The sequence below is a fragment of the Alosa alosa genome, chromosome 1 (assembly GCF_017589495.1).
Source record: "Alosa alosa isolate M-15738 ecotype Scorff River chromosome 1, AALO_Geno_1.1, whole genome shotgun sequence".
Taxonomy (NCBI): domain Eukaryota; kingdom Metazoa; phylum Chordata; class Actinopteri; order Clupeiformes; family Clupeidae; genus Alosa; species Alosa alosa.
Window position 1 is genome coordinate 39,926,082 of NC_063189.1, and position 26,502 is coordinate 39,952,583.

Consider the following 26,502-nt stretch of genomic DNA (forward strand, 5'->3'; position numbering starts at 1 on the left):
AACATGTGAAGAAATTGACAATAAAGCTGACTTTGACTTTGACTTTGACTTTGATATGTGTATGGGTGGGTTGTTTTGTTGCTGGTTGTCTTTAAACAGTAAACTTGTTTAAAATACCTTAAGTCATTGGTTATTTGTTAAGAAACTATTTAGTTATCAGTTAGTTGGTTAATACAGCCTAGTTATATTGGTTAAAGGTGCCATGTGTAAGAATTGAGGTAAAAATATCCAAAAAATGAGCTACACGCATCAAAAGAATGAGAAGAAATAAGGGTGATGATGTCATTAAAAAAATGACAAGGTATAGTGCTGCAGAGAGATCAACCTAAATTAGCATGCTAAATTACTAGCCACAGCCCGACAGGTGTCATAATACCAGTTTCGGCCATTTGAGGCGGTATGCGGGCAACATAACCGCCAGCCAAACTGCAATACACGTGTCTCGGTTGTTACTCTAGGGTAGACCAACTCACTTTCTGGAGGTATACTGCCCCATCTTTTATGGAATGTGGAGTATGAATTGATTTTTTGGCGGACATTACACACGGCACCTTTAATGTTACAACTGAGAAAAATTGGTTGAAAATGTAACCAATCTGCTTAACTAATATGTTAGTCGGACACATATTACACGATCTAATGGTTAAAACAATCTAGTTATATTGGTTAATTTTTCAACTGAGAAAAATTGGTTGAAAATGTAACCAATCTGCTTAACTAATATGTTAGTCGGACACATATTACACGATCTAATGGTTAAAACAATCTAGTTATATTGGTTAATTTTTCAACTGAGAAAAATTGGTTGAAAATTTAACCAATCTGCTTGACTAATATGTTAGTCGGACACATATTACACGATCTAATGGTTAAAACAACCTAGCTAGATTGGTTAATTTGTCAACTAATGAAAATTGGTTAACATTTAACTAAGTCAGATTTGTCAATTTGACTAATAGTTAGTTGGACACTTAATACACAATCTAATTGGTTAGTGCAACCTAGTGGGATAGGTTAATTTGTAAACTAATGAAAATTGGTTAAAAACTTAACTAAAGTCCAATTTGTCAATCTAACTAATTTATTTGGACACATATTACACGATGACATTGGTTAAAATTGATTGATATCATGGTTAATCCAACTAATCTGTTTTTAGAGTGTATTTGTAACATATTTGCTACATTTTTAAATAATTCATTGACAATATTACAGTACATAATTATTCTTAATAGTTTTTCAGGTAGTTATTAGTAATAACAGAAGGACTTCCTTGAGTTTTTTTTTTAAAAGTGGTCCAAAAAATAACTGCCACGCAAAAAGGCTGGTTGCTATGGTTACATTTAAATATGGAATGGCCAGATTGGTGTTCCAGGATGAATGTGGCATGAGGGCAACAGCTGAGGCCAAAATAAGCATTTATATTGGAATAAAACTGCATATTTGGGAACATGTACAGTATTGTAATGGAGAATAATGGGCGGAAATGTAATGATGATGTCATTAACCCCCAAAGGTCACCAGAGGTCAGATACAAAGTGGCTCCACGTCTGAAATTAATCCTTAGAGTGTGTAGATTATATGTGGAAACTTTCATGCTTTAGTCATAAAATGCACAATTGTTATGCTTATCAGCCCAGATTAGCTAAGGGCAGTAAACTACCGGTAAACGCTTTCCAATTTGTTTTAACCAGTAGGCTAATGTTACTAAAACGACGTAGCCTACAACGAATAAAACGTGACAGTACAACGAATCCTTGCAATACTGGGTTGGTGGAGCTGGTAGGGGGATAGTTTTACCAGAGAGGGTTAAAGCGGAGCGAGAGGCGCAAACGTTCGACAATTTCCGCGTTCGATTATTGCAAGGGGGAAAATCCCCCTTTATGCAGACCAGAGTAAACCGTCGCTGCACTAATGTCAATGGAGACTTGTGGAATTTTACCAATAAATTGGTCATTATGTCTTTCTGGATTTGTTGAGGGTTTTGGAAATTTTGTCATAATCTGTAAGTGTTTGGGATCATTTCAAGCCTAAAAGTGTAATTTTTTAGCTGCTCGATTTGTGATAAAATAACTTAATATCAGACCATGCTGCTGCCAGTTAGTGTCCGGTTGTTAGCATGCTAGCTATCCTCTTAGCTAAGGTAAAATTTTAAAGTGTAATTTCTTTGAAATGACAACTAGCTGAATAACATTACTTACATTAGTTAAAGTGGATAGTTTATACTCAAGTGAATTTGCAATAGTATATTAAGTTTAAGCGAAGTCCTTCAACTACTAGTCACTTGTTAGCGCATAGCTGTATTGCCATAGCTACTCCCATCCACTTGTATAGCATTTTAAGCTAGCGTTAGCTAGCTAGCTAGCTCGGTTCACATGACTAATTAAATTATTCATATCATGTCCTTAAGAATGATTCATTGGTATCATACATGATTATGGACAATAATACTGTGAACACAATTATGTTTATCTGTTCTTATTGCTTATTAAGAGAGAAAGTTTATTTAGTGACGTAAGGTGACACTCCCACTTATGCAGACCGGAACTGTCCCGTTTTGCTCCCATAGTAACGAATTACGTTGCTCTATCTTGCTAGTAATCAAGGATCTTTGGTTTTAGCTAGTTGTCATTTCAAAGAAATTACACTTCTCCGTTTAAAATGTTACCTTAGCTAAGAGGCTAGCTAGCATGATAACAACCGGACAGTAACTGGCAGCAGCATGGTCTAATATTAAGTTATTTTATTACAAATCCAAACACTAAAAAATTACACTATTAGGCTTGAAATGATCCCAAACACTTACAGATTATGACACAATTTTCCAAAAAACCCTCAACAAATCCAGAAAGACAAAATGACCAATTTATTGGTAAAATTCCACAAGTCTCCATTGACATTAGTGCAGCAAGGGCTTACTCTGGTTCTGCATAAAGGGGATTCCTTGCAATAATCGAACGCGGAAATTGTCGAACGTTTGCGCCTCTCGCTCCGCTTGAACCCTCTCTGGTTTTACTGTCTGACCATTACAGAAGGCATTCCGTCCACGAAATAGCCTAACTTAATATCATGGACGAAATTAGTGGCTTTTCGAAATCATAACGGACGAAATTATACTAAACGGATTTAGAAATCATAACGGATGAAATCATAACGGACCATAATGTAGCCTTGTCATAGTGTCATGAGGTCATGACATTTACATTAAACATATTTTATGGGCGCCGTGGCTTAGATGGTTAAAGCGCCTGTCTAGTAAACAGGAGATCCTGGGTTCGAATCCCAGCGGTGCCTTATGGGAAGTGCTGTTTTCTGTTCAGAAATCCCAGAGCAAAAAGTGCTGTTATGTCAACCGAAACTCACCCGAAGACTAGACGACATCGGTAGGCCTATACCCAATTATCAGAGAATGTCTAGTAGGACTAAGGCTAAGGCTATTTGGTTCAGCATCTGAAAACTGGCCTACCTGTAAATTGACATCGGTAGCCTACACCCAAGCCAAATTATTAGTCTAGCAAGCTTGACCTAGCAAACCATGCGAAAACCTTGCAAACAGATGATCAATGATGATGTTTTGGCAAAATTGGTTAAAGATCAGGGTGTTCTAATGCGAATCACAATGTTTATGCCTATTTGTCCCTAGCTATCAATATAGCCTAGCCTATATAAAACATGCCCACAAATGAACTTGTGCTTGATGCGAGTCGTTGGTAAGTAAATAATAAGCACTGAACATTTTTTTTGATAATAACCAGGTCCCTGGTGGTCTAGTGGTTAGGATTCGGCGCTCTCACCGCCGCGGCCCGGGTTCGATTCCCGGTCAGGGAATAAGTTTTGCCTCCTCCAGCTATCCATGTTCAAGCAAACCTCGTGGTTGTCGTAGAGACCTTTGAGAAAAGACATTCGAGGTAACGACAGCGAACATATGTTAGGCTTCGTCTTCACCTGTCATTCTGACTCTCACTTTGATGTTGCAGACTTCCACAGGAACTTCGACGAATCCACTGTAGGCATATTCTGGTTTCTACTAGATCTGGTAGCATGTGTGCATTGTTGGCTCGTTTCGATTAGTTGTTTTTTTTTGGAGGAAAATGGACTACTACTGACACCTAGTGACAAACCAAGTCCTAGTATCCCAACTAGAGTTAAAACAGTCATAAACCTGATTCGTCCGTTTCTGAAGAAAAAGAAACAGCCACTATACCAGTGATTAATAATGCCTAATGAATATTTATACAATTTCCAATCCGCGTACGTCAGTATTTTTTATTGAGGTGCGCTATGTGTGTGTTCGCATGGTGTGTGAATTTCAACAGTGTAGGGTCGTCTGCTCGTCTCAACTCAAACACGAACTCCGTGCACTTAACAGAAATGACGGCAGTAGCAGTAACATTTAAACATGTTACGCAGTTTGAACGCTCTTGAGCACATATGAAGCATTGTAATTGGAACATTGGAAGAGAATTGAGTCAATGACTTGAATTGTCTCATTTTTTATAATTTATGCCACTAAATGTCAGTACCTGCCCGGCTAGCTCAGTCGGTAGAGCATGAGACTCTTAATCTCAGGGTCGTGGGTTCGAGCCCCACGTTGGGCGACTTGTTTTGAGTTTAGAAAGGAGAACTCGATGTAAAATGTCCAATCTTGTAATGGAGACATTTCATGCACTACTTAAAAGAATATTCAACAATTTGGGGAATTACACTCTTTTTTTACACCTCCCCTTGACTTAAACATTTGATTTTTACCTTTCTCCAGTTCATCCAGCTGTTCTCTGAGTCTGGCGATACCACTTTTAGCTCCAGCGTAGCATAGATTATTGAATCGGATTAGACCATTAGCATCTCGCCTGCCAGCATCACGTTTAAAAGTCCTCTCCTTCCAGCGAATAATCAAGGCAGCAGCACATATCATGCAGCACCTGAAAATAGTCTTCCAGGAACAAGGAAGGTTGAGGTGCAGCAGACGAATTGGTTAGTGACTGGATTATTAAGCCTGAATGAGAGTATAGTTCCATGTCAAATCAGCCTAGAAAATCACCACGTTTCATTTTCCATTGGTCTTATTACACTTTCTAACTTTACAGGAGACAAGTTTTAAATAGGAAAATTACCGAAAATCACTTTTAAACGTGATGCTAGCAGGCGAGATACTAATGGTCTAATCTGATTCAATGATCTATGCTAGGCTGGAGCTAAAAGTGGTATCGCCAGACTCAGAGAACGGCTGGATGAACTGGAGAAAGGTAAAAATCAATTGTTTAACTCAAGGGGAGGTGGAAAATGAGTGTAATTCCCAAATGGTGGAATATCCCTTTAACAATACTGCTTAGTCTGCTCCTCAAAGCAAACAAGTAATGTGTTGTTACTTGTCAACACTAAATAACTAAAGATGGTCCATCTATGATAGTGTGCCATACTTGTGTCAAGGAATGATGCAAGTTAACACAAATTATCAGTTATGCTTTTTACTGTCATGATATAATATATAATAATAAAAAAAACATTGCATTTGAACTGAACAAGAGTACTCATTAGTCTTGACAACAGCTAACACTGTTATACCCGTAAAGTGGTGAGTTGTCCATAGAGAGGAAGGAGAAATAATTGTATAGTTAACTGCTACATAATCTACATCTATTGCTGAGGTAGTACATGTATTTGTAGTAATGTGACAAACAACTGGGAGTCATTTCACTGGTCCAATTCTTTACATTGATATAGTTAGGCAGTGGCACAGGCTCAACTTAACTTTGCATATCAGAAGACACATAAGACCTAAAGACACTGCCCAGCGCCAAAATGAGTTCTTAACAAGCCATCATTTTACTGCCTACCATTTACTTGTGCTACTTTAATTTTTAGAAGGCCATGATTTCAGAGGAAACTGCTATTTTTACCATGTTCCCACCACTTATATGCTCCAGTCATGGGTAGTCTTGTCACTTTATTTATGGTAACTGTACTAAAATTGCAATAAAAAACAACGTAATGTATGCAAAGTGTGGCCCTTTCTCCCTTCTTTTATCTGTATTGAAATGTTTATTTGCTCATTGTTGAAACCCCTCCACAAGCAGCTGACTGTTGGTGTGTGCGCAGGTTGCAGATCCAGGCAAAGTGTTTCCCGCAACGGCCACAGGTGTAGGGTTTCTCTCCCGTGTGCACGCGCTGGTGCTTCTTCAAATTGCCTGCCTCGGAAAACAGCTTCCCACAGGTAGTGCAGCGGAAAGGCTTTTCCCCGGTGTGAACGCGTTGGTGTGCCTCCAGATTTGACTGGCCAGCGAACGCCTTCCCACAGAATCGACACACATACTTCTTGCTTATCACACGCTCCACTGGTGGGAAGAGAATCTGTGGAGGCTGCTGCTGTTGCGACAGCCCCATCAAAGACTTGTGAATCTGCGTTGCCGACATGTCGGATGGCCTGAGCCTAGCGAAGGTTGACGGGACAGGGTTTACGGAGACCCTTTGGGGGAGTTGTGACGGAGGGGGGCATGTGCTGGTGGCACTCTCCAGAGAGATGGCATCCGTCTGACTCCTACGCAGCGCGTGCAGTTGACCACTCCTTGCCACGGTGGACGAGTGCCACTCAGCGAGTCTGGGGTTGGTGCCCATTACAGCCACTACTCCGTCTGGCCTCAGCGCCCTCTGTGGCCCCGAGGAGGACACTGTATTCCCAGTCACCACTGGAGCACCACAGACCGCCACGGATCTCGTCTGAGGCCCAGGGTGGACCAGGAGACAGTCCTGATCCGGGTCTGGGTCGCTGGAGGAGTAGGAGCAAGAGGGCTCGCCCGGTCGAGGTGGGCTTTCTGTGGGCCAGCATGAGAAGAGGTTGTCCAGTTCTGCAGGCCTCTCATACAGGGGGTAGTCTGAGCCCAGGGCTGCACTGCTGTTCCTTCTCTGCAGGCCCTGAGCCGGGTGAGTCTCCAGCTTCCCCTCTGGCGTGTCATCAGAGCCCGTCAGGTCCCATATAGTACCGGAGGTGACACCTTTGGTGCGTTTTGGAGCTATCTGTTTCTGCAGTACCTGTGTGACTCTTTCTCTAGACGGTTCAGAGCCCACAAAGCCTGAGACCACAAAAATAGAGGTTTGGATAATTTAGAAAGGTTTACTAGGTAACATTAAAGAAATATGTTACTGTCCACATGAATCTTACACAAACTGTACACAAAATTGATACTCAGAAAGACAACTTTTAAGCTAAAGAGGAATTTTTGTGTTTATGTAATTGGTTGAGATAACGATCTAACAATCAGCAGGCTTGACTTGCAAACATTATTAGCAATTACAGCTTACACTGACTAAAGCTAATTAGCCTGCTCAACTAATAGTCTTTTAGCAATATGTTCAGTAACCTTATCCTGTACTTTGCCAATTTTTAGCTTTTTTTTTTTTTTTTTTTTTTTTTTTTTTTAAAGGCCAGAGCACAATAAATCGTGAATAGTCTGACACCTTGTAGCAAGATCAGGTGTGTTCATCTCCAACACATGGCCATTTTACAACTGAAATAAATTGAGACATTAAAGAAACCGAGCAATTACAAAACCTGTCCAACAGGCGGTTTTAAATAAACATCTCAGACATAATGAATGATACTACCTTCCATTCTGGACTGTACTCCTCCTGATGGCACAATATCAATGGCCACCAGCTCATCCTTGTCTTCCTCTTTGGACAGCTCCATTGGTCCAGACTGTAGATGATGCAGGAAACACCCATTAAACCCATTTCTTTTATTTCGTTTGATTTCATTGAATTCATTAAGCCATCATTTACTTTCTGTATTGTCACCACCCCCTCTAATACAAGTATACTGTAGATCATGGGTGTCGGAGCCATTATTTGAGGGTGGGACAAGGACCCACTCACTTTTTAATACTAGATATACCGCATAGCGGTACAAAATATGACCGCCGCTCAGTCCTGTACATCTGTTCCGCGAAAATAAATCACACTTCAATTTGTCTCCATATTTTACTCCATCCCCCACTCTTGAAACTTTTGTGTATGCTTGTTTGGCATGCCTGAGTGTGTGTGTGCGGCTGCACAGAAAGTACCCTACTGGTGCTGAAAAGGTGAATAGATTGTAGAATAGCCAAAGAAGATGTAGCATTGTTATAAAACCTTTAAAATCTCTAAACAATCACAAGTAGGGCAGTTCATCACAGTTCATCCATTGCAACTGGATTGATGAAAGGTCACTTACACCTGTAGGCTACATTGTATTTGGGAAAAGCAAAAGGTATCAGCATAATGTTATTTATTTTTAAAAAATTTTTTTTATGTATTTTTAAACAAAAACATCTCTGTCAGTTCCATGCCGTTTTCAACAGCTATCAAAAACAAAGGTCATTTTGGATGGATGGATTTTTTTGTGAATGTTTCTTCTTCTACATAAGATTTTAGTAATCTTTAGTTCATGTAATACTTTATTGTCAATGCACAAATTAAGTAACAGTAGTCTGAAACGTTATTGTTAATGCACAAATTAAGTAACAGTAGCCTAGTCTGAAACGAAATGCTGTTTTACATCTAACCAGTGGTGCAAATAACTGACATGTCCAAATGGGCCTTGATGAAATGCGTCGCTAGACTGTTCATACACATTTTATCGGGCCAAAGTTGAAGAGCTTTTGTCCGTTATTGTTAGTGCAAATATAGGCTGATTCGTGTTCCCTTGCATTGTTTAACTGAGGTCCATGGCTAGTCTGGCTTTCATCAGACCAAGCTCAATCTTTTAAGAAATCAAAAAATAAATAGCGGGCAGATCAGGCTGGGTTCACGAGCCCTAGTCCATAGGCACCCGATATTGTTTAATTTCCGATTGAGATATACACACTCTGGCTATTCTAAATGCAAAAAATGCATCAGGGAGTTATGACAAAATGGTAACTAACAAACTAGATCCTAATAGAAAGCTGTTAGCTTCCCTAAGCTACAGGTAGGATTATAAGGTAGGCCTATTTACAACATAAATTGTCAATAGGCTATGCTGGCGACACAAATAAAATCTCCTTTGAAACCAATGGCTTACGCCTTACAGTATCAAGTGGACTTAAACTGTCATATCGCGGGCGAAAGTTGTAATAACATTCACGCAGCTCCATGAGTCAAGGAAGGCGCTGAATGAAGTAGCCACTTTTAAATGGGACCCACTACACAGTAGCTTAAGGTGTTTTGCTAAAGCAGCCATAATGAAATGAAGGTGTCATTGTTTGGATACTTCACACACACGTGCTTTTTTAATTTCACAGACTACAACTACCAAGCTGTAATCAAAGCACATCGATTCCCCTCTCACACCCTGCACGCACTTAAAACAAAATAAACAGGCGCCTCAGTCTCACGCATGTATAGGCAAAACTGTATCAGACCGGTTAACGCGTTGGTAAATCTTCCATTGCACAGAATGATTGTGTAGCACGCGTGCAATAAATGACAGTCGAAAGATACAAACAGTGCTGCTATACATTTGCTTGGTATAACCGCATTTATAGTTTTCTACAAATGCAATAAATCAAATGCCTCCATCACTCAACCAACGCTAACGGTAACATTACCTAGGTCCTTATTGATATTACAAGATTAACGTACCTGCAGTAAAACCAAGCATATCCGATAAAACATCCTCAGATCTATTTAGCTTCAAGAAGAAATGGGAATTACACTTCATGTGAACATCGTCCTATCCTTATTAGATGTTCGCTGCGGTAAATTACAGTCCTTGTATGAAGCGTCCATTGTTTTTTCCAACCCACTTTTAACTTCCAACAAAATTACGTCTCACTGCAACGATGCGCCATCTAGTGGACAAACGACTACTTATCGCCAATACTGAAAATGCAGCCATGATGATGATGAATATTTATTTTGGCTTTCTTTTAATCCTACTGAATTTGTAATTATGTATCGGCCGTTCTAATACCGATAGTATGTGGGTGCCTGTGTGTGTGCATGTGTATATGTGTGCACCGCCATTTACAGGCCAATAAGTGTACAGTCACTAAATGTACACATAACCTAATTTTTTTAGACCCCCCCCATGGATGAAATTCTACGAAACTTGGCATACTCCCGGAGAATGCCAGGTCAATCATACACATAACATTTGGTGCAGTTCTGAACATAACTGAAGATAGGGGCGATTAAAGCAGAATAATATTGCATTTTCATTTTTTTTACCGGGGGTGGGGGTGCAAATCACAAATGAGTGATTATGAGCCAGGTTGATGTGGGCCCTTGAGACCAACATACCATAAAAAGATTCTTCATCCTCAGTGCCACGGTTCAGGTAGTTATTTAGGAAAAACTGTTTTTTTTTGCGGTTCAGGGGCCCAGCACGGGGTTGGTGGTGGTCCCGGGGGCCGAAATGAAATTTTTCCCAGAAAGTCTAGTGGGGCTACATACCCACCAAATTTCATGTACCCGGTAGTTCGGTGTCCCGGTATCAATGACCAAAAATTCAGGTAGTAGATGACGGGAAAAATTCTTGAATTGTGTGCATGTGTCGCGTGTACAAATTTATGTTTATGTGTGTGGGTGTGTGTGTGTGTGTGTATGTGCTGCTTGTGTGTTTTTGCCTGCGTATGTGTGTTTGTGCATGTGCATGCATGCATGCATACATATGTCTACTGTGTGAGTATGTGTCATCATAATTATGATTACTGTAAATGTATGTGTGTGCGTGTGTATCTGTTTATGCACATGTGTGCACATGGAATGGGTTAACATGACCCCTGGAGGCAAACATACACGGAAAAATTGGTCATCCTAGGCCCTACAGTTCTCAAGATATTCACAGAGAACTGTGTCTGCCCTCCCTCCTTCGGGGTCCAGTCCAGCGGGGGCTACAGATCAAAAAACGAAGAATGACGGTTCCATGCTATCCATGTGGGGTACATGCCCACCAAGTTTTGTACCCGGTCTTTCAGTGTCCCGGGAATCCTTGTTGGTGTACGTCACTAAATGTACACATAAATTATTTTATTGTAAGGCCCCCCATGAACGAAAAGTACACAAAACTTGGCATGCATTCGGAGGGTGTCATAATGATCCTACACTTTTAATTTTGTGCAGTTTTGACCTTGTCAGCCAGAGATATTGTGATGAAAACACCTAATTTTTTGCTTTTTAATTTTTTAACTAGGTGGCTATACATGAAATAAGTGGTAATGGGATGGGTTGACATGCCCCTTAAGACCAACATACATAAAAAAGGTGGACCTCCTAGGCCCTACGGTTCTCGAGATATTCACAGAAAACTGTCTCCGCCACCTACAGACCAGTTGGTGTATAGTAACATAAATTAATTTATTGTGTGGCCCCCCCATGAATGGAATTCCACAAAACTTGGCGTGCATACAGAGGGTGTCATAATGATCCTACACTTCCAATTTCGTGCAGTTTTGACTATGTTAGGTCACAAATACCTTCAATTACAACACCTCATTTTTACTTTTTTGTATTTAACTAGGTGGCGCTATACATGAAATGAGTGGTTATGGAATGGGTTGACATGGCCCCTTGAGATCAACATACAAAAAAAAAAAATGGTCCTCCTAAACCCTACGGTTTTGAGATATTCACAGAAAACTGTGTCTGCCCTACCCTCCTTTCGGGGTCCAGTCCAGCGGGGGCTACAGATCAAAACGAAAAACGATGGTTCCATGCTATCCATATGGGGTTACATGCCCACCAAGTTTCGTGTACCCCGGTCTTTCAGTGTCCCGGGAATCATTGACGGAAATTTGGGCATGCGAAAAAAAAAACAAATCTGACTAAACCTATATGACCGCCGCTTCGCTGTGCGGCGGTCATAATTATTAGTTTGGACCCGCCCCAACCCCCACCACCCACACACACACACACACACTTTTACCATGTCGACATAACTCTTTCAATCTATTCATTGCCTCTTTTTATGTGAGCTTCCATATTGAATCCACCCCCCAAAAATACCCAAATCAGTGACATGCCATGTTTTCACTGCAACCTCCTGGCAGAATTATTGCACCCAAGCGCAGAGCAGAAATGCGAAGCACATAATGAGCACAAGTAGTGTTTAGAAATATGGCTAGTCTACCCTATTCTGTATCTTGGTTGTAAATAAAGGTGAAGTTTTATTTTGAACACTTACTTGTCTTCTTTGGATTTGTACTACAAGAAGAACGTTAGGGTCCAAATAACAGATAAACCATGAACCAAACTCAAATTCATGGTAGGGTATTTCACGTAAAAGCATAATTAAACATGTTGAAGGAAAAGGTGGATGGGGCAGTACAATGCCATGGTAACGTTAGGCTAAATGTAAAGATAATCGCGCCCTATTCTCCTCGATTAACCTGGCCGATTCAGCCTAGGCTATATGTGCCAAGTTTGATCCAATTTAGCCATCTTAGCAACTGTCTAAAATTGTAATAGCCCACCTTGCTATAGTAACAGAAGTAGTCAATGCCTATTTGTTTCCCTATTTACAGGCTAGGCAACAAAGAAACGCGTATGTTATTAATCTGAATGTCTTGTTTTGCTTAACTGTTTCATGTCTGGATAGCACCCAGCTCACCTAGATCACTCAAAAAGTCACAACTGAACTTGTCAAGCGGTACAAAATGTCTCTTACATCATCAATGTATGCCTAGATTGAGCAATGTTGAAGGACAATCACATAACCTGTTCCATGTGTTCCAATTGGATGATTAAAGTTATCAAGAAACTTGTACACGTACACGTTACTCATCTTGCACTAGATCATCTTCCTGAATCTCAATGTTCTGATCACAACAACTGTCAGCACCAGTCCAAGGCTGCATTCAATGTTTTGCACTTTTAAGTCACTACAAAAACACACCTTTAAAGTATTTTCATACAAAATAAGAAGCCATTTGTTCAACAAAATAAAATTACAAATGACAACATACTATTTTGTATTTGAAATACTTATTTTAAATAGATGTATCAGAAATACTGCCTATCGCTGGCTGTTGGCTGCAGCAACTCAAACTAGGTAGTACCGATTTTTTTGTGTTTGTGTTTTGTGTTTGTCAATTTTGATCCAATCTGACCGCTTTGCTATGTTGCCCACCCAACATTTCTACCAGCCCAGTGAGCCCACCCAAATGTAGTAGGCTAAAACCAGCGCTGAGCCTAGTCGTTGTTTAATATTACTAGTATTCGAATCGTGGTTTAACCCAAATGCAGCGCAATTTCTGTTATTCTGGAGAGCATGCTCAGCTCAGCCAGGTTCGCTTGTGCAGTCAAAACATAATGTGAACGAAAAAAGGTATCGCTCTTCTCCAGTAGGCCACCTGTTAGAATGCACCAGAATAAAGGAAATCACATCTACTCAGTTAAAAAAATTCCTGAGGGAGAACCCCCAGACCCATGAGTTTGGTTTCAGCTTTGGTGGGGACACATCCCCAACTCCTGTTGTCACGATACCAAAATTATTGTTTCGATACTGATACCAAGTGAAGAAACTCGATTTCGATACTTTTTGCGATTTTTAAAATTTGAGGGCCCCCACCACCTTGATGCCATCAGTAGCCTAATATTGAATATTGTGTGATCACTCACATCGGTGGTGATCCTAGACTTTGATTGACCCTCCACACACATACACATAGAATGTGACGGCTTTTATGGCTTTTATAGTATTTTATGATCTGCATAATTACTAATAGCTGAACATATTTTATAATTTGAATACATCACAGTACAGATAAAGATACCTTTATATGGCTCTGGGTAACTCTATGTGACTTCTATTTTGTTGTGCTATAGGCTATGCGACTGTCCGTGCTGCACACCCCTAATCAACATGACTCCTAACCTTGGTTGAAAGATTACAGAAGCTAAGTTTGGCTGTGACAATATCCTGGGTATATTATATATTACTACACACAGTTAATGTTGTTTTTCACAGTAGAATCCGCATTTAAAAGCCTGGTCATGTTAGGCTACCTGTTACCAGTTTGTGTGGCTAGTTATTTTGCATACTTAGACTCTGCATAATGAAAAAGTTTTTTGTATTCTTCTTTGGTGGCATAGCTTTGGTGGCATAGCTGATCTACAAAGCACAAAAGGGGGCAAAAATATACATGCTGAAGGGCAAACGGTACATATTAAGATGTTTTACACTGGCCTTTTTTGGGTCATGTATTGGTAGACAGCCCTGATAACTTAGCATACACTTGGCCAATCAAATGACAGTGTTTCTTTTACAGTCGTCCTGGCCGTCGGAATTAGTCCAAATAGCACAAAGGAGTTAGGGATTGGTAGGGACAATTTTGTAATCTCAAAATATTGATGGGGACTAGTACCTAGTGTCCCCCCGTAAACCTACACCCATGCCTTGACCCCCGCTACTTTGTCCCACCCAGGTTTGAAATACCTCCGACGCCCTTGCTGTAGAACTTTGCCTTGCCCTTGCTGTGAACATTTCAAAGACCTGATAATGTCTGTGATGCACTCACCTCAAGAGCATTGATTTCTACATTTGCTTCGGAAACTAACACTTGTGCTTCTGAGGGCTGGTCCACTCCAGAGTCACCGGTGCTGGACTCAACCACTCCTGTTGAGAGATAAAGGAGGACCATTGGTGCAAAGAAGAAATATAAAAAAATGGTCGGACTCCAAAATCGTTTCTTTTTGCTAATTGTTAGATGTAGTTGTTAAACCCGGTGAATAAAATATAACAGTATCATATCAAGGATACAAGGAAGTTTATTGTCACATGCATATAGATAGATAGATAGATACTTTATTGATCCCCAGGGGAAATTCAAGGTCTCAGCAGCAGCATACATACAACACAAACACATTCTTTAACAGCAGAAAAGTAATTAAAAGTATATAATATAAAACACAACTAAGCAGTAAGGACAGTAGAAGATAAAGAATATGCTAAATATACTAAATACAAATTATACTAACACTTAATACAATATATAAAAATATACTAAAATACAAATTACAAAAATACAAATTATACTAACACTTAATCTAAATCAATTCTAAAAACAGTATCCACATAGTGGTGATTAATCAATCAGAGGCTTGCAATGACTGAGGCAGGGGACTGAGCCTGTGATTCTCTGTGCATAGTAAGGTATGGTAAGGTGCTCTAAGGTGCTCTGTGTGAATGAGTGTCATGGTGGTAGTGCAATGGTGATAGTGGCTATGGTGATAGTGCAAATGAGTAAGTCAACAGTGCAACAATGCAGAAATAAAGTAAAGTAAAGTCTATATATTTAACTATTTAAGAAAATGTATAAGTGTGGCCACAGTTCGGCTGTGGCATGGGGGGGTTATGCATATGTGCTAATGTGCTAATATAGGGGGGGGTTATGCATATGTGCTGATGTGCTAATATAGCACGCAAACAGTGAGGCATAAAGACAGTGGTACAAGTGGCTAGTGGACAGACAGTACCAAACATGGAGGGGGTGAAGAGGCAGACAGACTATGCAGACTATCTCTCCTCTTCCCTTAAGTGAGGCATTGAACAGTTCAATGGCCCTGGGGACAAATGACTTTCTCAGTCTGTCAGTTGTGCAAGGCAGTAAGCGAAGTCTCCAGCTGATCAGGCTCTTCTGCTTAACAATAGTGCTGTGGAGTGGGTGACACTCATTGTCCAAGATGTTGATCAGTTTGTTCAGGGTCCTTTTGTCAGATAGTGAAGTGATGCACTCCAGTTCAGCTCCAACTACAGAGCCAGCTTTCCTTACCAGCTTAATATAGTTACTGGATGTAAGAAATGCAGTGAAATTATGTCTGGTGTCAGCCTATTTGTGCATTTATGGGGGCAGTGTGCTGTAAGTATGTTGGGGATGTGTGTTGGAGAAGCTTAATGAAATAATGTGCTGTGTATGTAGGGGAGAGTACTGCAAGTATGGTGAAGGGACTTACTATTGCAAGCAGAGTACTGTATGTATGATGTATGTGAGTGATGACAGTGCAGATGTGTGTGTGGGCGGGAGGGGAGTGGAGCAGTGACTGTGTGTGTGTGTGTGTGTGGGGGTAGGTGGGGGCAGTGTGCTGTAAGTATGTAGAGGATGTGTGTTGGAGAAGATCCTGAAGACAATGTGCTGTGTATGTAGGGAGGGGGGGCAGTGTGCAGCAAGTATGTAGAGGAGGCTTACTGTAGCAAGCAGTGTGCTGTATGTATGTGAGGTGATGACAGTGATGATGTAAGTGTGTGTGTTTTTTGTGTGTGTGTTGGGAATGGGGGTGGGGGGGGGGGCAGAAAGGCTAGGCAATCAAGGACATGGGTAGATAGATGGAGGAGAAATCAAAAATAATAAATAAAAAGTTCTATGGAGATGTGCAAAAGTTGGAGAAAGTCAGATATGTGTGTGTGTGTGTGTGCGTGTGTTTTGACGTGTGATGAAAATGAAATAAGAAAAAAAATAAAAGGTCTGTAGCATAGGGAGAGGGATGTAAAAGTGCTAAAAGTCATGTAGGTGTGTGTGTGGGGGCAGGGGGGGGGGAGTGCTGATGAGTGAATGAGTGCAAAGTCAGTATAGTATAGTGTGAGTTCAGAGTTGGGAAATGTTTGAGAGTGCTGAGGAGTGAATGTGTGCAAAGTCATGTATCAGATCTTTGAGTACCATAACTCAAATCCAATAAAATAATAATTATTTACAGAATCATAGATGTTCTGTAGGCCATCTATCTCATGCATCAGTCAGGAGCCATAGCCAATGAAAAATACATGATAAGAGTTTTAGTGTCACAATGCCAAAATTATTGTTTTGTCAAGTCAAGTCAAGTATTTTGATACTTTCTTGGGAGCCCCCCACCACACCAGTGGAGTTCATAGACATTACACAACATAGACTTCCCCCAATGAGGGTGGCTTCATATCATATGTTTGTATTTCATACATTTTGAAATTCATATTAAGTTTATATTATTTATGATCTGCATAATTACCAATAATCATATTGATTTTTATTTTAATTGACATTATCTCCCTCAGCCTCCCCATAGACACACCCCTGCTACTCACCCTCTTGTACACTCAACCCCCTTCTCTTGCCCTCCTGGTCTTCCTCTGAGCTCTCCTCCTTAATGAACAGTACGTCAGGTTCTCCTTCTTCCATATCTTCTGGCTGGGGGAGAGATAGGACACATGGTCCCATTATAAGCATGATATTTGGCCAGCACTGTCGTATATATAAATACACACACACACATTTATATATATATATATATATATATATATATATATATATATATATATATATATATATGTATATGTCAGATGTCTAAGAGCTCTTACTGCATGGAAGCACAATATTAATACATTTTTGACAGATTTCTCTCACCACAAAATGGAGAGAATGGACCCAAATCTGTGATTTATTTACACTTCTCCTATAGAGTCAGCTGATTTAGTACTCTAGATGCATTAATCTCTGGAAGTGTCCACCAGAAGTAGGCCTCTAACTAAGAGCAGAATTATGTAAAACAAGATAAACAAATATGCAGCTTTTCACATAAACATGCATCCAAACGTTTTAATCTAAGGCTTAGGTAAACAACACATTTCCATTACAAAATGTAATTTATTGAAAACAAACCAGATGATTTAAGACACAATGCAACTCTGTGCACAATGAGATACATTTATGAGAAATAATATTGTCTAAACTAGGTAATAGACATGTTTAACTTGGTCACAATTAATAACATATAAATCCAATCACTCACCAGTTTTAAAAGAACACAATAGCTGAATTGTGTGTCAAGGTGCTTGATTTTAAGTATGGCATAATTGAATATGATATTTGGTGTACTAAGACCATTGGTGAGTGGAAAATTCCTTAGCCTTAATTTAATACAAAGTTCAGACAGAACTAGATAAAATATCCTTTATTCAAGAGGAATAGTTTCATAGATGCAAGCAGTCAGACAATTTTAACAAGTGTCATTAATTCCTGAAATGCCATGGCTAGTATACATACAAAACAAAAAACTTGCATCTGGACTAACAAAATTCCAAACTCTTTGATGGTAATAATAGTATAACAGTAATATTATTATATAGTATAATAATAATAATAACTTTTTTTTACAACTGGCTACAAAACAGCTGTGCCAACTTGACTCAAACATAATCAACAAAGAGGAGGAAAAACACACACACATACAAAGGAAGTCCATGTCCATGGAAGACGGGCACTCCAACAAAGCTTACAAAAGTTTTTTTTTTTTAGGTGGGCCCAACCCCTTGCATCATAAGATCATCTCCTGTGTATATATCAGGGTGGTTCCTCTGTTGGTGTGTCTTCAGATTGCGGATCCAGGCGAAGCGTTTCCCACACAGCGAGCAGCTGTAGGGCTGTTCTCCAGTGTGGACGCGCTGGTGCTTCTTCAGGTTGCCCGCCTCTGAAAACAGTTTCCCGCACGTAGCGCAGCGGAAAGGCTTCTCCCCAGTGTGTATCCGCTGGTGAATCTCCACTTTCTTGGGCCGGTTGAACGCCTTGCCACAGTACGAGCAGATGAAGAGCTTCTCCCGAGGACCCCCAGTTCCTTTTGCTGCCCTGGATGGTTTTGGCGGTGGCAGGAAGCTTGTGTTGCCAACCCTCTCCCATCCGTTCATGTCCCTAAAACTGGATGGCACCGAGATATCACTGCCCGCCATCATTGCATGAGGGGGCATGGTGAAGTTGTCAAGACACATTGCGCCCTGTTTCTCCATGACGTCACCTCTATACTGTCTCTGTGCTTGACACTGTTCTGACAATGGATCATCACTATTCCACGTGCTAAGCTCACCCCCCTCCTCATCCGAGTCAACCTCAATAACTTCCGACTGCCTCTGTGCTCCGCTTGACTGGAAACTGTCTGCTTCTTGGCCTGCCAGCGCATAAGAGCAAGAGGGCTGCTGTGCTTCGACTGCATCCTTCCCATCGGGGAGAAAGAACGCCTCCAGCGAACCAGCACTTGCATCCGTGCCAAACTCTGGCTCATCTTTTCCTTTAGGGGGGTCCAGGGACACCCCCTCCACGACCTCAAATTCTGGCTCAGACTTAAGGGTAGCAGTGGTTCCACTGACCTCCACGGTGCCCCGGCCGGTCCTGCTGCTGCGCTGCAACTGCGGCTGCTCCTCTGAACTCGCGGCTGGTGAATTCCGGCTGTCCTCAAAGCCTGACCTCTCCACTCTAGAGCCGACCTCTACACGTCCTGCAAATCAAGAGTGAAAGTAACCATTTTAGGAAAAAAGGATCAATTATTTCCATGGCAGTCTTACACACAGATAGATCAAACTGGGGATATAAACCAATCAAGACCGACAAAAATGTAACTGAATATCAATGATCACCTATGTAACCCTGGTCCCAACTTACAACTGATACAGAGTGCTTGTGCTGCCAGTTAATGTAGTCAATATGGTGCTCACTTATAACTTATTTAGAAACAAATTATATAGTATTTGAATATAAGCCATTCCACTCATTTTAAACCAATGCCACAGTAACAGGCAGCCTACGTGTGGGGAATTTGTGATTATGAAAATATTTTTAAAAAATCTTAATTTTGAGGACATGAGTAAGATTAAATCTTCAAAAACATTTCACCAACTCATTTGGCCACATTTGGTGGTTCAGCTGGTTCAGTAATGCAGAGAGGTAACTATGGGATCCCCACTTTAAAAACAAATCCCACTTACCATCTTCCCTGATTTGTAGACCCTCCTGTGTGTCTCTTTCCCCAGAGTCATTGTCCATTCTCTCTTCTTTGACATGCACTAGGTCAGGCCCTGGCAACTCTTCACCTGCAGACTAGAAGAAGGTGACTCCTTACAACTGCTTAACTTTAAATGCACATCTTGCCATTTAGAAATACCTATGTGCCACTGTGTGCATTTTACTGGTAAATAAAATACACAGTTATATTTAAGATGGTGGTTGGCTTACAGCTGAGATGGTTGGTTCTACATGTTATATTAGGAAGGAATTCTTTCACACAAACATAGGGCATTTGTGGGCGGTAACCGGATATGCCATGCTGTTGGAGGTGCAAACAAACGCTGCATCGCCATTGAGATCACATAGTAAGGAGCTGGCTCAAGGGTTATAAAAGTATTTTGTTGTGTTTAGTTGTATAATGAAAGCACAGTTTTATAGCCATCCATGCGTGTACACTTCTGGCTCCTTGGCTATGAACTTGGAACTAATATAGCAGGCTATTTGATGTCTTTAGAATACTAAACATATCTAGATGTCATTCTAGGTGTCAAATGTTGAGCTACTCGGTTCTAGATTTATTTGACGTTGATCACTCCTATGATGTATCGCTATTGTCTATCTAAAGTAAAATGCCTGGTTCGAAGTTAACTGATGGTCAAATCAACCAAAACTCCAATATTGTTTGCACCTCCAAGTGGTCTGTGACGTATGTTTGTGTGAAAGAATACAGTTTATTCAGCTTTGCTGTAGTCTCCAGTAGGTTTAATGTTTAGTGGATAATCATTTTCAGGGTACTATATGCATATATAAATGAACTCGACAGACACCGATCCAACCCCACGTTAACACATACTTCAGTTGTTGATAAGCGATGAACAGGTTCGGTTCCACCAGACGCATCCTCCCATAAACCGATATTCATTTGTCTACCAAGAACACCGCCATCGGATCTGAAGTGTTCTGTAAATCGAAGAAAACATAACGTTAAAAATTATTTCCAATAGTTTGATCTTCTAGGTTATAATATGTGATATGATGTGTCACTGGTGTCAGTTTGAAAGCAAAGAAGGACTTACCAGACATAGGTTCTCTGTACTTGTCAACGATGTTTATGTTTGCATTAACATGGACTCTGTTCAAGCGGTTGCTCATAGCACTTTCACGTATTCTCCTTTCGGCATAACCCCGAGCCATTTTAAGTTCCAATAAATGCAACTTCCTTTTGAGTGATTTGTTTTCTCTTTGACACTGAGACATTTGCAAATGAATAACGGCGTAATCGTCGTCCACAAGCTTACAAATTTCTGCCACGGCTGCATTAGCTAAAACCTCCATGATGGAGGCTAGCTGCGTCTGGAACGCCAGACGATTCGACATTGTGCTATTCTTTCAAAGCGACTAAGTCAACTGTTTGCTGTTACCAAAAAACAACAACACGCAGTGCTCGAAACAGTACACGTAGTATGTAGATTACACAAAACTAGTAACAAACTCGTAAAAATAATATTTGTAGTAGGATCAGCCTAACAGCCTATGATAACAGCAGCTGGTGAAAATGTGTCTACTTCCGCTTGTCTCGTAGCTATGACGAGGTAAACAGTACTCCCATTTGACGAATCAGAATGCCGACTGCCATGACTGATGCTTCCAGAGGATGACGGACACCATGGATACATTACAAATGGTTACACCAGAGCCCCGTGTTAGACATTCTCTGGTTACACCTTATTGCTCACTCTCAGAAAATAACTTTAATTTGGTGAGAATTGTAAAATTCTGGCCCTTGTAGCTGACAAATCTAGGCCTATTTGATGTCCTCCTGGTCCTGGTAGACTTGTCCTCAGCAGCCATAATTACGATTTCAGAAACTGATAATTGTTGGGATTAGAATTCATTTAATCTTACATGTGGTATATGGCAGTACATGAATGTGACATCGCAGTGATATGTTCTATGTATGGATAATATTTCAACAATTAATATGAAACATAAATCAAGTTGCTTAATTGGCTTGGCTAAGGTCATTTTAACACCATGCAACACGTCATGTTTTCCACTCCAGAATTACTAAATACTATGTTAGGCTACAATTCAGTGGCTAGTTTCTCCACTAAACATGACCCCTGTATGAACTCTCCTCTGATGCTTGTTAAGGTATTTCGATGATGCAAAGCTCTTGTCACAGTATGCACAACTGAATGGTTTTTCTCCTGTGTGCAGCCTCATGTGAGTCTTCAGAGAGGAGGCCTTTGAGAAGCACTTTTCACAGCAAGGGCAACTGTATGGCTTCTCTCCTGTGTGACCCCTCAGATGGACATTTAGATATCCTTTCTGTGTGAAACGGGCTGGGCATACAGAGCAGCAGTATGGCCTTTCTCCCGTGTGGACACGTTGATGGATCACCAGGTCTGCTGGACAACGAGTTAAAAGACCACAAACTGAACAGGTTAGACGTTTTTTCCTTTCACGCTTCTTGTCAGACCTCTTTTGTCCAGGTCTTTGGATGGACGTTGTGATGGGTGACCATGTGGAATCTGCAGTGTTACGATCCTCAGCCGTCATGAACTGCAAGAAAATAGAGGAATAGAAAATGTTCTCAGTACAGTTCCATATAAGTACAGTCATGCATTCCAAATCAGTACAATTGTGCATTCCATCCATCCATGATGCATCAACCATCAAGGTCATGCTTCAAGCATCAATCGCTTTATGGGTTTGACAGATAATTATACTTTTGCTATGAAAAAATGGAAATAAGCAATTGACAATGAATTAACATTTTTTAACTTATTTATTCAGCAGACTTTACATTCATCAAATAATGCTACATGTTCTGCAATTACAGCTTTGCTGACCTTTAGCACTCTAGGTATTGGTTTTGGAAGAAATGGGAATTATTCAACACAAACACCTTCTGTAGCCCATCCCAGAACTGTGACAGACCTGTCGAGCATGTTTCTGCTTAACAGCATTTGAAATTTGGCATTGCTTTGAAGCTTGCTTCAGATAATTGACCTGTTGCCCCCAGTTCACATATGATGGCATGTAAAACAGTGATAAGACTGGATTGTATGAATACAATAGCTTATCTTACTTGCACTGAAACACTCCAAAATCATTACATTTCCTCTGCTTGACATAACATATCAAGTGCTCCTGCATCCTCTAATTTGCTTAACTTCTCACAAGGTTTCCTCTTCAATCTGATCAACATAGATAGCACAAGTATTATGATTGTATTAAGGTTTAAAGAAACATGTTCACATGTTCCGGTATTAATTTATTCCCATCACCTGTCCCTTGTATTGGGCAAGAGTCTTGTTTGATCCCAGAATATAATGTCATCAATATTAAAAATAGTTGTATTGTTTTTCTGTGTTGACTTTTTGTTATAACTCATATCATGGTCATTAAGAAACAGATGAGAGAAACACATTTGAATAGTAAAACATAATTTTAAGAACATCACATTGTGGAGCTTTTTGATTAAATAGCATTCTGCACATCTGATCGTCACCTAAAGCTGAGTTGTTAGGTCACCTCAGCACCGCCAACAGATCATGCATGGTACAACAGGAAGCAGTTTTTTGTCTTTGAAACACACAAATACATGTTACATTTAATACATTTGATAAACGTTTTCCCTTTGCATCCTTTTCTTCTGCATCGTGATGCATTCAATCCATCCACCATCTTTGGCAAGTGTAGTGCCCCAATTTTTTTCACATCTTCTATGGGCTGTCGTTCAACAGGCCTTCTCTTCTTGGTTGGAATATACTCCTCACCATAAATCCTCATCTCATCATCCAACTGATCAACCTGTAAAACAGTTGTTTGTCAAACTACGAGTCTAATGCACTTATCCTCCTGACCATTTCAATCTGGGTCTTTTGAGTTCTTTTCTGGTTCTGGTCTGATTAGATTTGAAATCTCCTCTAGGAATGAAGTAACCAAGACCTTTATGGTCTTCAGCTTCATTAGCCTGGCCATGCTCCCCTAGAATCTCCTTTCAGTGAAATACTAGTCTGCCAAACAATACACTAACGTTTCCCTTGGACACAAAGGGGGACGAGAGGGGATGACGCTATAGTTTCGAAATCGAAAGTGGCTGTGATAAATGGAAGTAGTAACTACTACTACTACTCCAAACATAAAAAAAATAAAATATATATGTAATATGTAAATTCATGTAAAGGTTAGGCAAAGTAGGAAGTAACGTTAGGAATCCCTGATCAATGTGATTGGCAGATAATGCAAAGTCTACGCCAGTTACGAGAGGAAACATTTCCCAATCATCAGAGGCCAGACTCTCTTCATAAAGAGAAAGTAAGTTTCATAACAAAATGGGGGAAATGTGTGGTAAATATGGCATAATGGCACACTTGACATCCTCTACATTAATCCAAGTAAGCCCTATATAGCTATTTATTATGGAGTGCAAAATGGATGTAATGGACGTGGACCTTAGGATTTACATACATATCTTTAAAACACAATTGTTATCTGTTTTGCACATGTAAAATATTTTAAAAGAGGATTCAAAACTGGATTTTCACTCCTTACAATACACTCCTTCTGCAAGAGAATTTTATTTTCAGTTGAACATACACTGTAGCTGTCATAATATATACAAGCACATCACATGAGCATAAAACAACTAATTCAGCAAAGAATATGAAATAGAATTAAGGGACATTGGCAACAAACAAATAAAGATTCACTCCCAATTACAATCAGCACATCTGTTGCTATTTAATGGCTCTCTCACTGCTGTCAAGCTGCCAACAGGAGCATATATTGGAAAATATCCTAACGTCTACAAAATGTAACATATACTACAATTCAGTGGTTAGCTTCAGTAGACGCGGTTCCTGTATGAACTCTCCTCTGATGTCTTTGGAGGTATCTCTTTGACGCAAAGCTTTTGACACAGTATGAGCAACCAAATGGCTTTTCTCCTGTGTGAAGTCTTATGTGAGTTTTCAGGGTGCTGGACAAGGAGAAACATTTCCCACAGTGAGGGCAAGCGTATGGCTTTTCTCCGGTGTGACACCTCAGATGGACCTTCAGACATCCTGACTGTGCAAAGCGAGCTGGACATACTGTGCAGCGGTATGGCTTCTCGCCTGTGTGTACCCGTTGGTGGATCTTCATCTCTACTGGATAACGAATTCCTATACCACAAATTGGGCAAGTCAAATTTTTCTTTCTTTCTCTCCTTTTTCCAGGCTTCTGTCGTGTGCATATTTGCACAAGTGTTGAGACAGGCATTTCAGAATTGTCGGAAGAATGGGGGTCCTCAGGGTCCTTCTTCAACTGTAAAAGAAGATTGATATATTTAGTACCTTGATTATCTTACCAGAATTCAGTGACTTTAAATGTGGCAATGTCAAACGACGTAATTTTTCCATGGCTGAGCTTCTGTGGCAAACTTTACTTGACCCTTTCTTGACATGTCTTCAGCAATGTTCTTTGTGGTGTGAGTTTGGAGCATGACTGACATTACAAAATATTCTTATACAAAAAGTTCAGTCAAATTTGTTTTTCCAAATTACTGTAAGTAGAATGTGTACTAATGTAGCACATTTAACAGTGTCTATTTTTCAGTAATTACATTAATACAGTGTGACCAACATTGCAACTTTTCCACTTACAATAATCTGTTTAAAACCAAACCCTTGCTTATCTCTTTTGTTGGTTTGAATTAAGTATTTATATACACATATACATATTGAGCCACAAATATTGCTTAAATTGTTAAAATAAAAACACAGTGTGCATCTGATTAACATGAATTGAATTTGATCAGTTAGCAGAAAGCATCTGAGAACAGTATAATCTTCGGTCTAGATTTGAAAATAGCAAGTGTTGGGGAATTTTTGATGTCATCCGGAAGTGGTTCCAAAGCTGAATCGCATAGCAGCTAGAGCTTGCTTCACCCTGTTTAGTTCTGACAGCGGTTTTTACCAACAAATATTTCTCCTGTGACCTGAGAGGTCTGGAGGGTGTGTACTGCTGAAATATGTCTTGATAGGTAATTAGGTTCTGCTCCATTTAGTGATTTATAAATAAGCAGGAGTGATTTAAAATCAATTCTGTGACTGAAGTATTGGAGTAATGTGGTCAGTACTTTTACCATGTGTAGTGTGGTCACTACTAGTTTTCATGAACAGCCTAGTAATCAACAGTAATCAACCCTACTGGAGATAAATCAATGAATGAGTTTTTCTAAATCATGTTTTAAGATAAGACCTCTACGTTTGTTTTCATGTGGCTGTTGAAATTTAAATCACTGTACATTAAGACACCAAGATTTTTAGCAGCATACTTTGCTTGAAGCCCTTTGTCAAGATGAGTAGTATGTCATGCCAAGTATACCAAGTATAATTACTTCAGTTTTGTCTTTGTTCAGATGAAGAATTTTGAGACATCCAGTTGTTAATTTGTTCAATGTATTGGCAAAGAGACATCGTCATTAAATGACAGAGCTAAGTAGATTTTAATGTCATCAACATAGCTATGATACGAAATAAAATTGTTTTTGATGAATTTTCAAGTAAGAGCATATAAAGGTTGAATAATAGTGGCCCCCAAGATCGACTCCTGGGGAACACCACAGGTCAAGAACGTTAGTGTTGAGGTACAGTTGCCAATGGCAACAAAGAAACATCTTTCTTGTAGGCATGATTTGAGTTAATTGATAACTATACCTGTAAATCCAATCAAGTGTTCTAGTCTGTGTAGTGATATGTTGTGATCAACATTGTCAAAGGCTGAACTAAGGTCCAATAACACTAGAATTAAT

At 40.0% G+C, this 26,502-nt stretch overlaps 2 protein-coding genes and 3 non-coding genes across 8 annotated transcripts in view; 3 read left to right on the forward strand and 2 right to left on the reverse strand.

Annotated features, from left to right (window-relative positions):
• Nucleotides 1-3,220: 3,220 nt before the first annotated feature.
• trnat-agu lies at nucleotides 3,221-3,294 on the forward strand. Its single transcript has one exon. It is a non-coding gene; the product is annotated as a tRNA-Thr (tRNA).
• Nucleotides 3,295-3,756: 462 nt separating this feature from the next.
• Nucleotides 3,757-3,828, forward strand: trnae-cuc. The gene has a single exon. It is a non-coding gene; the product is annotated as a tRNA-Glu (tRNA).
• A 697-nt stretch (nucleotides 3,829-4,525) lies between these two features.
• On the forward strand, nucleotides 4,526-4,598 carry trnak-cuu. Its single transcript has one exon. It is a non-coding gene; the product is annotated as a tRNA-Lys (tRNA).
• An 872-nt stretch (nucleotides 4,599-5,470) lies between these two features.
• si:ch211-89o9.6 lies at nucleotides 5,471-21,264 on the reverse strand. The gene is made up of 8 exons (XM_048249700.1): nucleotides 20,774-21,264; nucleotides 20,551-20,657; nucleotides 19,679-19,790; nucleotides 19,064-19,191; nucleotides 17,012-17,114; nucleotides 14,475-14,572; nucleotides 7,603-7,696; nucleotides 5,471-7,070 (listed from the first exon to the last, which is right to left on the reverse strand). Exons 1-8 carry the CDS (start codon nucleotides 21,072-21,074, stop codon nucleotides 6,043-6,045), a joined length of 1,971 nt encoding a protein of 656 aa, XP_048105657.1. The 5' UTR covers nucleotides 21,075-21,264; the 3' UTR covers nucleotides 5,471-6,042.
• Nucleotides 21,265-21,572: 308 nt separating this feature from the next.
• LOC125298862 (zinc finger protein 263-like) overlaps nucleotides 21,573-26,502 on the reverse strand; it is a 29,555-nt gene continuing 24,625 nt past the window's right edge. Inside the window, exon 9 of one of the 4 annotated variants that reach the window (XM_048249743.1) lies at nucleotides 21,573-22,262. In XM_048249743.1, coding sequence (XP_048105700.1) covers nucleotides 21,789-22,262 — 474 coding nt within the window. In that variant the 3' untranslated portion in view covers nucleotides 21,573-21,788. Of the gene's footprint in view, nucleotides 22,263-22,469; nucleotides 25,014-26,502 lie in introns of those variants that run through there. The other 3 variants (XM_048249760.1, XM_048249751.1, XM_048249770.1) reach the window with 3 other exon arrangements.